This window comes from Ovis aries, chromosome 2 (assembly GCF_016772045.2).
Source record: "Ovis aries strain OAR_USU_Benz2616 breed Rambouillet chromosome 2, ARS-UI_Ramb_v3.0, whole genome shotgun sequence".
In the NCBI taxonomy this organism is placed as follows: domain Eukaryota; kingdom Metazoa; phylum Chordata; class Mammalia; order Artiodactyla; family Bovidae; genus Ovis; species Ovis aries.
In genome coordinates this window covers 235,806,766-235,817,694 of record NC_056055.1, presented here as the reverse complement: position 1 = coordinate 235,817,694, position 10,929 = coordinate 235,806,766, and the positions used below count along the sequence as shown (strand labels likewise).

Sequence of the window (10,929 nt, the reverse complement as noted above, 5' to 3'; positions counted from 1 at the left end):
ATGCCCCCTTTTGATCCCGGGACCAAATAATAAGAAGAAGATGACAGAGATGACAGCTGCAGCCCCAGAGAAACCCCAGCGGCACTGAGATTGCAGATAGTTTTATTTCTTTATTTATTGATAAAAAAATATTAATAGCAATTAAAAAATCCCAAACATTCACAACCCGTCCAGAGTCCTATAAAGTTTGAGCCATTTGTTCCCAGTGGAGTTCTTCATCTGATGGAAATGGTGATTTCAGCCGAAAGGCCCCTTCATGTTTTTCATGGGCGGGTACTGTTGCTCCATCGGCATGGCCCCAAAGCAGTCAGAGGGGTTACAGTGGCCGGTCTTGCCCGGCGGGCCCATGGGGCCTGGGGGACCAGGGATGCCAGGAATGCCTTGCTGGCCCATCGGCCCAGTCGCGCCCATCTTGCCATAGCCTGGAGGACCCTGGGGACCTAAGGCAGGAAGGAGTCAGAGAAGGGGGATCAGGAAACCCAGGTCATAAGAAAAGAAGAAATATCAGTCATGGTAAATAATAGGAATACCTTACATCTGATGACTATTTCTCCAGCCACACCATATTTTCATGAAGACTTGATCTGATCCTGACATTAACTGAACAGTGACAATAATACCACTGGCTAATTTTATTCAGAGTTTCTATCTGCCAAGCAGAAGCCAAGTGCTTTCTCCACATTATTCATTGAATCGTCGCAACGATTCCATGAGAAAGAAGCTATGATCTCATTTTGGAGATGAGGACACAGGCTCAGAGAGGTCACACACCTGCCATGTGGTGAAGCTACACCTCAGAACCAGGCTATCAAACTTCAGTCACTTCTCTCTTAGGCTCGTCGAGGTAATCTAGCCAGTAAGATGATGAGCGGGACCTAAGCTTGCATTCCCTGGCCCCACCACATCCGACTCTCTTCCACTCTGTCATGCTCGGCCAGGTTAGGACTTGAGAACAGGCACGGGATCTCCCACCTAATCCTTAACACTCCTGCCCCACCAACACACACACACATACACACCCATGCCCTAGTAGAGTCTCATACTCAGTGTCATTACTATAGATGTTGGTTGATAGGACTATGGTTATTTGAGACGCTACACAACTATGTTATGGAAAGAACATCAAGAAAGGAGCTCTCAGCTGTTCCGGATTCACAGTCTCCAAGACTGATTTTTCCTACCTGGGGGGCCGGGGAGACCAATTTCTCCTGCGATGCCAACACCAATGTCTCCCTTTTCACCTTTAGTACCAGGCAATCCTGAAACAAAAGAAATAAGACGTCCCATCCTGGAGTAGAAAAATGATCTACCTGGGTCAGATTATTTGAAACACACATATACGCGCAAATGCTATATTCACAACGGACCTCGTGCAATGCTTCTGTGTGCCCCCGAGAACTAGGCGTGTAACCGGAGGGCAGACCTACCTCTCATCCCAGGCAAGCCCTGCCGTCCTTCTCTGCCAATCTGACCGGGGAGTCCCGGTGACCCCGGGGAGCCTGGCCGGCCTGGGGGACCGTCCTTCCCTGGGGGCCCTGGTCGTCCTGGAGCTGCTACCATCTCCATGGGAAACCGCATCCTGGAGGTGTAGTAAGCCATCCTCTCTGTAAGAAAGGGCAGGGACAGGTCACAGGGCACCCTGGGGATTCAGAACGACAGGCTGCCAGCGGAGAGTCCAAGACAGCCTTTCTTCAGAGGGACGTCAGAGCAAGGAACACATAGGTGGGTCTCCCCCACATTGCTCCCCACAGTGATCTTCCTGAAGCTCAGGTCTGATTCCAGCATCTCTCTTCTCCAGCAGCCTTCATTAATCCATCACCAGCTTCAGACTAAAGTCCAGGCTCCTTGCTTGGCATTCAAGATCTGCTTCCCAAGCAAGATGCCTAGCCCCCTTCTAGAAGGGCCCATGTTTTCCCCAGTCCCTGGCTTATTGATGTTGGATGAACAGATCGACAGGAAAAAAAGCTGAAAATGAAACCATGCCAGCCATCTTAAGGCTGCTGCGTGCCCCTCTATTTAGAGCTCACTCTCTGCAGACTCATTTGATATCAATTTTCTTGTCTGTCTCCTCTGCTTCAGTGGGGGCTTGGGGCGGGGGGCAGGAGGGAATCATTTTGTCTCTGAACAGAGCAGGTGAGAGGAAAGGCTGAAGTCTAATTGAACAGATGCCCGTAAGTGGGGGAGTGAGGTAAGTAGTAGGGTGGATACTTTAAGGGAAAGGAGGCTGGGGTGGGGTGGAGAAGCAGCTGGGAAGGGTAAACAGCACCCACTGCCAGCCAGTTCAGCTGCCAATTACCATCAAACATTTTAATGATCTCTTGTCTGATGAACCTCTTGATTTCATCATAATTCACCATGTCTCCCTGAGGAAAGAGAAGAAACCTGCCTCAATCACACTTTCAAGTCTGGGGCTCATCTCTCCTGGGAATAGATTTCATGGGAATAAAGGATGGGGTCTTGCTGGGGAACAAAGGTCCCAGACGCCTCCCATAGACACTGAAGCCAATGTCCTAACCCCCCTAAAGAGGAAGAAAACATTTTGTGCGTCTTCCCAGGGAAAGGGTCTCCACCCTCTCCACTCTCCCACACAGTTAAGAACCACCCATATGGGAGTCACGTTCTTCTTCTGTAGAGCAGCAATAGGAGCTTCTAAAACGGTGTGCGCTCTACCTCACACACCTGCTCTGTGGGACCAGCGCCCCTGGTGGCCAGCCTCCTCCTTACCATGGAGCCAGGCACCCCGGGCAGTCCGGGGCTCCCCGCAGGCCCTGGAGATCCAGGGTGGCCTCTCTCTCCTGCAGGGCCCGGCGGCCCCACGGGTCCCATGGAGCCACTCTTGCCGGGCCCGCCAGGCATGCCAGCTCTTCCCTTCTCTCCTGCCTGGCCCTTCTGTCCTGAAGGTCCCGGGTCACCCTAGGAGGACAGGAAGTCACACAGTCCAGCATTGCCAAGTGCTGTCAAGTTTCTCTCACGGGGTCTAAGTGGTCTGCCCCTGGCCTCAGTGCCGCACCCCGCCCCCAGCATCTCCCTCTGGACCACAGCATCTTGACAGGCTGCCCCGTGTCTGCTCTGCCCACAAAGCAGTCCTTTTAAAGGATGGTTTTCATGTTCTTACTTCCCTGCTGAGAAATTTCCATGTCTCCCAATTGCCCTCAGCATAAAGGTTCAATTCCTCGGCCAGGCATTCCACGCCATCACGATGGGGTCCCAACTATGTCTTCTCCAGCCTCGTTTTCCTGCCCATGTGCTTCCAGCCACACCTTGCTGGTTGTAGTTCTGACTCAGCCATGTGTCTTAGTCCCTCCTGTCTGGAATGCCTTCCCTCTCTCCAGTGTCCTCCCACTCGGCTATAAGGTCCCTGTTCCCTGTGCGGCCTCTCTGGCGCCCCAGGCTGAGTGGATCACTCCCTCCCTCTGATTCCATAGCACTGCATCTAAACCCAACAGGCTCCAGTGTAAGTGTGACTGGACTAAGTGGGCACCGGGCCCAAGGCTAGGACAGAGGGCCTGGCAGGTGAGTAAAGCCAAGCGGATGCTCGCAGAAAGAATGCATGAATCGATCAGGAGTGAATGGACACGAGGGTTCCATTCTTCCCACCATAGCTAAGAATCTTGGAACAGTCCCACGTGAGAAGTCTTCAGAGACGAGGTTGCTCCCAGTTCTGCCCACTTCTCTTCCCTGCCCACTAGCCTTGCTGTGTCTCCTCTCCATGGCTAAAGTCAGAGCTTCGGGCTGGGCTCCATCAACTCATGAGCTGCTCCTCCCAAACCCAGCCAGTGCCCAACTCACCTTTGGACCTGGGGGTCCATAGAGTCCCTGTTTTCCAGGGGGTCCCTAGAAGAAAGCAGAAGTCAGGGGTGAAGTCTGGGCAGCATCTCCAAACCATCCAGGGGAAACAGGTGTCATGAAAGGACCTTCCAAAGCATTAGGCCCCCAAACCGTGTCCTACTGGGTTCTGTGCGAGAAAGGATGAGAACCTCCCTGCCAAGAGCGTGGACAGCGGGAAGGGAGAATTATGTTTCCAGGATGTGGCCTCATATGATTGTGTTAGATGGGTTCCTTGTCACAGACAGAGGTGAGAAGTCAGAATGAAAGGGAGTGCCTGGCAAGAGCTGGTCCCCAGGAGATGTTTATTTGGACTTTATTATTATCGTTGGCTTTTTTTGGACCAGGTATATGGTTTAAAGAAAAAAGAAGAGTGAAAAGCAAGGCTCACTCTCATCCTTCTTCCTGGTCCCCAGTTCCTCTCCTGTGATAACAAGGGCACCAGTTGCCTGTATACCCGTCCAGAGACAGTCTGTACATACAGGGAGCATCTACCGAGTGAATGAAGAGGGGTCAGGGCAAAGCCAGGAGCTAAAAGAAGCATCCCCGAGAGAAAATTAGAAGCCCAGCACAATGGTACCTCTTTGCCAGCTGCGCCATCCATGCCGGGTTCACCCTGGGGAGCAGAGAGCAACGGAGCTTGTGATGAGCCCCAACCCAGCTTGGCATTTCATGCCTCACCTCGCCCACTAGGCGTGGCCAGCCCCCATTCCACCTGGGAGCCACAGTCCTCCCCACCTCCCCCGGATACTCTAGGCACAGGCTGCGGACACTCCGACCCCATGCCATGCTCCAGCCTGGCCCCGGCCACCCCCCAACTGAGCTCTGGGAGGGAAGAGCAGACTGCACCTGCCCTGCTTTTTGCTTGAGATCCTGGCATCTCGCACATTTCCTGGCTCTGAGTGTATGTTCAGTGTTTGCTGAATGAAGGTTGTGAACCTGTGAACCTCTGACCTTGATGAAGTCCCAGAGTTTGGCCAGGGCAGCCTCAGTGTCCACTCCTTCCCCAAGACAGGAGAGGCTGCCCCCTGAGACCTGCTCACTTCTAGTGAAACACGGGGGAAGAGCAATCTATGCTGCATGGCAGCTGGCGGATTCGTCAGGGGACTCTGGAGGTTCTTAGCCTATAGGCAGGAGGGACGGAGGACTGATGGGACCTGCCTGCCCAGGGCCCATGGCAAGAATCAGAGGAGTGGGCGGCAAGACTCGAGCCTCTTGGCAGATTGGCTGGAGTCATCCACTCCGTTCTAGGGCATTAGCCCCAGGGGCATTGCTCTTGCCTCCCCAGAAGGAAGTCCGCTTGGGTAGAAAGCACCCCAGCCTGCAGGCTAGGAGACCTGGGTCCCTGCCTCAGTCCCCTGGGAGATTTTTCATCCCTGAGCCTGGCAGTCAGTTCCGCCTGATGTGGTCCACCTGTCTGGAACCTCTGAAAGAGGGAGTATCGCAGAGTGGCTCCGGACCCAAGTTATGGAGTCAGGCAGCCTCTTAATACTTAATAGCTGTGTGACTCTGGGCACCCTACTCAGCCTTGCTAAGCCTTGGTTCCTTCATCTGTAAAACAGGGACAATCAGACCTACTAAATAGGGTTGCAGCTAATAGGGTTGCAGTACAGACTGAATGACAACATGTCAGGCATGTAGGTCACCATTCAGCCCAGCGTCAGGGATCCGCGTATCACAGCTCTGGGTATACACGCTAACTGACACTAAGGCGTGGTTTCAGAGTTGCTGAGAGAGCTCCAGCAGTAACACTGCGTTTGGGTGCCTGACGTTGATAGGTTTTCTCTGCGACCAACAAGCTCCCCTGGGGAGGGGACAGGTGTGGAACAGGGAGCAGTTTCCCCGTCCGACACCTCAAGGAGGGATGTGCACGTGAGTGCTAGGTCAGAGACAGCCATCTGCTGCATGGCTGGTCCAGTGCTGGCTTGTACAGCTTGTCCTTTATTCCAAATAGGATGCAATCCTTGGGCACAAGCTCCAAGCTGCCATTGTGGTTCTGAATACCCCTCCCTCCCCAGAGACCCCTGAGGTGCAGGGCCATGTGCAACTGACAAAGTCCACTGGCCCTTTCCCCCGGGGCTGAGCCCTGAGAGGTGGGGTCTTACCGGGGGACCAGGGTGTCCAGGGGGGCCAGGTTGGCCTGGAAGACCTAAAAGGCCCCTTTCTCCAGTGGCTCCACGGTCTCCTTTTGGGCCCTAGAGAAAAAGATGGAGATGAAGGGAGGGAAGAGTGAACCCCACACAGCCAGAGGCAGACACTGAACTCGAGGGACTCTAGCCCCCAATTCCAAGGCCTCAGAGGGGGAGGTGGCGCTGCCTGAACTTGGGGAAGGACCCCGGGGTAGCCTCCGGGCCTCTCCGAAGGTCTTCACCCCAAGCCAGTTAGGGAGATTGACTGGAGGCAGGAGAGGCTTACAAGAGGGAAGGAGGGGGGATGGGGACACGCAGGGACAAACACCGGGGAGGGAGGGACGCGAGGAGGAGCATGGCACTCACCACCGCAGAGATCCCAGCTGGGCCTGGCTGGCCTGGAGGCCCCGGCGGCCCCTAAAGGGAGACGAAGTCAGTGGGTTGGAAAGAGGCTCGGGCAACAAGGCCCCGGGAGGTGGTGAGGGACCAACTGCAGGAACAAGCCCTGAACTTGGTTATGGAAGCTCCATCCTCTTCCCTGAGCCTTTCTTCCCTCTACTCTTGCATTTGATCTGTGCCTGGGGATCCCTGGGCACACAAGATGCTCACACCTGCTGCTTGCCAAGTGGTACAACTGGGGCCTGCACAGAGGGGATGATCTGGAAGCCAGAGCCAAGCGCAAGGGAGTGAAGTACATGGAACCTGGGCCTGGATGTCTTCTGAGGACCCCCACCCTGCCGCCTTCCTTCTGTTCTGTTGGGGGGAGCAGAGACGAGGAGCTTGTCTCTGTGAGGAGGCAGGTGAAGGACAGGGGCTCAGCTCCAACCCCAACATCCTTGCAGATAAGCCCCAAGCTCCCTGGTCCCCTGCCGCTCACCCATCACTTGGGGGTGACGAACCTCAACTGCATAGGAGGGCTCCCACCTGCCCCATCTCTCCACATCCTGCCCTGGAGGCCCAGTTCACACGCCACCTCCCTGGTCAGAGCGACACTTCCTCTGAACCGAGGGGGGCACATAGGTCTCTCTCAGAGCACCTCCCTCTGTACTCACAGATGGAAAGTTCTGGAGGCACAGGCTGTGTTCTACTCATCTGAAGCCTCCCAGGGCAGGAGTGGCCAGCCCTCAGCAGGGGGCTGAGCTGGATGGATGGAGGTGGGAAGAGGAGCCCTGCACACCCCAGCCCCCCAGTGAGTCTCCACAATTCAGAGTGTGTGATTCTTTCTTTCATCTCTGATGTGGAGCCAGGGCAGAGAGGGTTAGACCTGGGGTCCCCAATGCAAGGTCTCTGGACCCCTTGAGAGCCATAAAAACAGTGATGAGGCCCCAGGAGTTCTTGTTGTGGGGTCCTGATCTATTTTTAACATTTCCAAAAGCCTTCAGTGTATTCCCTTCTCTCTGGAACCCCACCAGCTCAGAGCCGTCACACTGATCAAAGGCACCCATTGGCAGTCATCTGCGTTACAGATGCGTCAAGAAGGGAAAGCCATTATTTCATAAACCTCCTCTCCAAGTCACCCTTTGTCAGTAAACACACCACCCACTCACCCGGCTGCCTGAGCCAAACAGGAGTCATCCTCAATCCCGTGCCTGCCGCCTCCTGCCCCTTTGCCATCTGGGTCATTAGCAAGCCCTCTACCCCCAAACACTTGCGGGATGGGCCCACTGCCACCCGCTCCACCACTACCCTCCGTCCTCTGACATCTCTCCTTCCGCTTGCATGTCCTCCCCCTCCTGCCCTGAGGTCCTCCACCATCTGCGCCACAACCTCTCCCAGCTCAGCCTTCCCATCCCCACTCACGCCCTCCTCACACTCCACCCCCCCGTGCCCTGCCTGTCTCAGGCTCTCTGCAGCAGCTACACCCTTGCCTGGACACTCCTCCCCCAGTCGGCTCGATAGCCAGCTCCTGCGTGTTATTTGGGCCCCTGCTCAGAGACCACTTCTCCAGGGAAGTCGCCTCCCCGCCCTCCCCAGGACATCACATCGCCGCCTGGTCTCTCCGCACTCATCAACATGTTGTGGAAGTTCTGGGATCGGGGGACCTCTCTACCTCACTCGTCGCCGTAGCCCAGGGCTTGGAACAGTGCCTGGCATGAAGCAGGTGCTCAATAATTATTTGTTGAATAACCGAATGATCTTTGTTTGATAAGCAAACTCGAATGTGCCCAGAAAATACGAAAATGGCACAGAGCCGGGGAACTGCTGGATGGGGTGAGCCCAGATCCCCTCTGGCTCTGCATGGCTGATGCTGCTCCCTGCAGCCAGTTCTTTCAGGTCATCATCAGCTTGCCTACCACCCCCGCCACCCAGCCCAATGCAGTCCGAACCCTTCGAGAGACGGAGACTAAAACAGGTCAACTCACAACATGGCCAGGGGGGCCGGGTCTTCCCTGGGGTCCCATGGCACCAGGCTCACCCTGCAGGGGCCAGAGAGAGGGAGAGATGATGCAGACACAGACGCACACACGCAGGCTGTTAGGCAGGAGAGGGCTGAGCAGAGCAGATGGGACACACTGACGGCCAGAGGAACCTCGCTGAGCCCTGGCCTCTAGGTCTAAGCCCTAGGGGACCAGCCCTACCCGTGAGTACGGCTGGAGGGGGAAGCAGAGACCAGGCCTTTTTAGGTTAGTGACCCAGCAGCCCATAGAGGGAGGAGCCAGTTATAAGCCTTAAGAGGGGAAGGTCAAGATGTGCAGAGTTGGGAAAACCTCCCCTAGAAGCCCAAGCAGAGGAGGTGGCCACCTTGCCAGGGAGGAGGGAGGAAGGGGCAGCATTCAGGACTCAGCAGAACCCAGGGCTGTCTAAAGGCAGCACGCGTAGACCCCAGGCCCTTACCTCTGCTCCGGGCCGGCCACTGCTGCCCGGGGGGCCTGGCTTTCCACAGTCACCCTGGAGGAGAGACGGGCAGCTGGGGCTCACCAGATCGCCACTTGGCTCTGCCACCCCAATGGACTCCACATCAGAGGGGTCCTGCCACATGCCAGTGGCCCCCTGATGCCCTTAAGCTGGCAGATGGCAAAGCCCTGACCCGGTCTGCCAGGCACCAGTGGACTCAGAAGGCCTGGATGCTGGAATGGCGTCTCAGTCAAGGGTCAGGCAGCCTGTCCACTCCAGCTAGGCTGATCCATCTGCCTGGGGTCAAGCCTTGAGAAGAGCCTAGAAAACCTGGTGGGCGGAAGTCACCAGGTCCTTACCTTTGGTCCTGGGAGGCCAGGATGGCCGGGTTTTCCCTTGAAGCCCTGGAAGTAAAAGCAGGAGCTGCCACGTCCCTCGCCTCAAGCAGAGGCCACTTCTCACTCTTCTCCCCCAGGGTCAAACAAGTCAAACCCACCCAAAGTCGTAACTCAGTCCCCAGGGGATGTGGATGCAAGCTGCCCCGCCCACCAAGGCACCTGCCCAGCCTTGGAACCTCCCAATTCCCAGCCCCTCCCTGCAGCTCAGCTTACCGGGGGTCCCATAAGTCCAGGAGGGCCAGCAGGACCGGGGTCCCCCTAGGGAAAGAGACCGGGGGCACGGAGACAGGAGCTTTGTCCAGCTTGCACCCACTCGTTCACCACTGTCTCCCCCTTTTCTCAGCCCCTCCCCCAGCTCTCCCAGGGTGGAGGATTTGTCACATGGGGCTTGGCCTCCGACTTGGCTGTGCACCCTGAGTTGAATCCTGGCCCCTCTCTGAACCTGTTTTCCTTCTTTTGGGCACAGAAAGCAGTTGACCTTGATGTTCTGCCCTTCGCCATGGCCCCCTCCTTTTCAGACACCCCAGTAAAACCAGGCACAAGGAGCCAGGGCTGCCCAGGTCCTTCCACGTCTGCAGCCTGTTCTGATGCCCAGCCTGGTTTCTTAGTTGATTGAGCTTCTGGGTATAAATTTACTGCCTTTGCTGCCTGCTAGCACATCCAACCTGGTTAAGGCCGACCGGGAGAATGGAGAAACCGGGGGGCTCTGGACCTTTAGAGAAGTGGGGTGTGCTGAGAGGCAGACTGAGGGAAGGGGGGCACCTCCTAAAAGCCGTGTGGGGGATGCGATTCAACTCCCTTCATCAGGGTTCCCTTGGCGTTGGCTCTTGGGGAAGGAAGGAGAAGGAAGGGGGTGCCCTCCTGGGCCCACGTCTCACCCTCATGCCAGGTTTGCCGTCCTTCCCATCCAGACCATCCAGACCGGCGGGGCCCTGGACACGGGGAAAAGGCGCGTCTGCATGTTGTGCTGCAGCCCTCGGAGGCGGGAGCCTGACCAGCCCTGCCTCCCTCTCCACCCCATCCACCGCTCATCCCACTCCCACCCCTAACACACACACACACACCCACACACCCCATCGGTCAGGCTATGACACACTTACCTGAATCCCGGGAGATCCTGGTGGTCCAGGGGGACCAGGCAGACCTGATGGGCCTCGAATCCCTTCACTGCCCTGGAAACGAGCCCCCCAGCAAAGTCAGCAGGACCTTGTCCCTCTCCCTCCCCTGGACACACCAGCAGGAGAAGGGACCCTGGGCCACAGGGGCTGGTGGCTACTGGAAGTCAGGACAGCTGGCTTCAAATCCCAGTTCAGTTCTGGTCTAACTGATATCCCACATACCACTTGCCCAAGAAGATCTGTCTTCATCTGCAGAGCATCCCCTTTCTGCCCTGCTCCACGAGGAAGGGACAGAGCCTGCTCAGCCCAGCACCTTCCCCACGGCTGACCGGGGACTGGCCTGGCAGGTGCTCGGTAATGCAGGCTGGGCCTCTGGTCCCCCAGATGGAACAAGGGTGGCTCCTGTCCCCAAGGAGCTCACAGTCCAGTGAGAGTCACAGACCCACAACAACCAAGGGCAGTGCAACAGTCCCTGTGCTCTGTGAGTCAGGGGCCCTGGGCATTCAGAACAGAGTGCAGCTCACTCTGCTGGGAGTATGGTGGGGGATGAGGGGGGGTGCGGTCAGGGAAAGTGTCACAGAGGAGTCCGCAGGCACTGGGCTCTGAAGGGCGGCTGGGATTTGG

General features: G+C 56.5%; 1 protein-coding gene across 7 annotated transcripts in view; it reads right to left on the bottom strand.

The window, feature by feature from the left end:
- Positions 1–85: 85 nt before the first annotated feature.
- COL16A1 (collagen type XVI alpha 1 chain) overlaps positions 86–10,929 on the bottom strand; it is a 55,500-nt gene continuing 44,656 nt past the window's right edge. For all 7 annotated transcript variants that reach the window (XM_042245015.2, XM_027965372.3, XM_027965374.3 and 4 more), the window contains 15 exons: positions 10,288–10,359; positions 10,066–10,119; positions 9,401–9,445; positions 9,149–9,193; positions 8,790–8,843; positions 8,318–8,371; positions 6,321–6,371; positions 5,931–6,020; positions 4,406–4,441; positions 3,790–3,834; positions 2,725–2,913; positions 2,297–2,363; positions 1,428–1,604; positions 1,182–1,259; positions 86–440 (listed from right to left, as the gene is read on the bottom strand). In XM_042245015.2, coding sequence (XP_042100949.1) covers positions 238–440; positions 1,182–1,259; positions 1,428–1,604; positions 2,297–2,363; positions 2,725–2,913; positions 3,790–3,834; positions 4,406–4,441; positions 5,931–6,020; positions 6,321–6,371; positions 8,318–8,371; positions 8,790–8,843; positions 9,149–9,193; positions 9,401–9,445; positions 10,066–10,119; positions 10,288–10,359 — 1,260 coding nt within the window. In that variant the 3' untranslated portion in view covers positions 86–237. The remainder of the gene's footprint in view (positions 441–1,181; positions 1,260–1,427; positions 1,605–2,296; positions 2,364–2,724; positions 2,914–3,789; positions 3,835–4,405; positions 4,442–5,930; positions 6,021–6,320; positions 6,372–8,317; positions 8,372–8,789; positions 8,844–9,148; positions 9,194–9,400; positions 9,446–10,065; positions 10,120–10,287; positions 10,360–10,929) is intronic.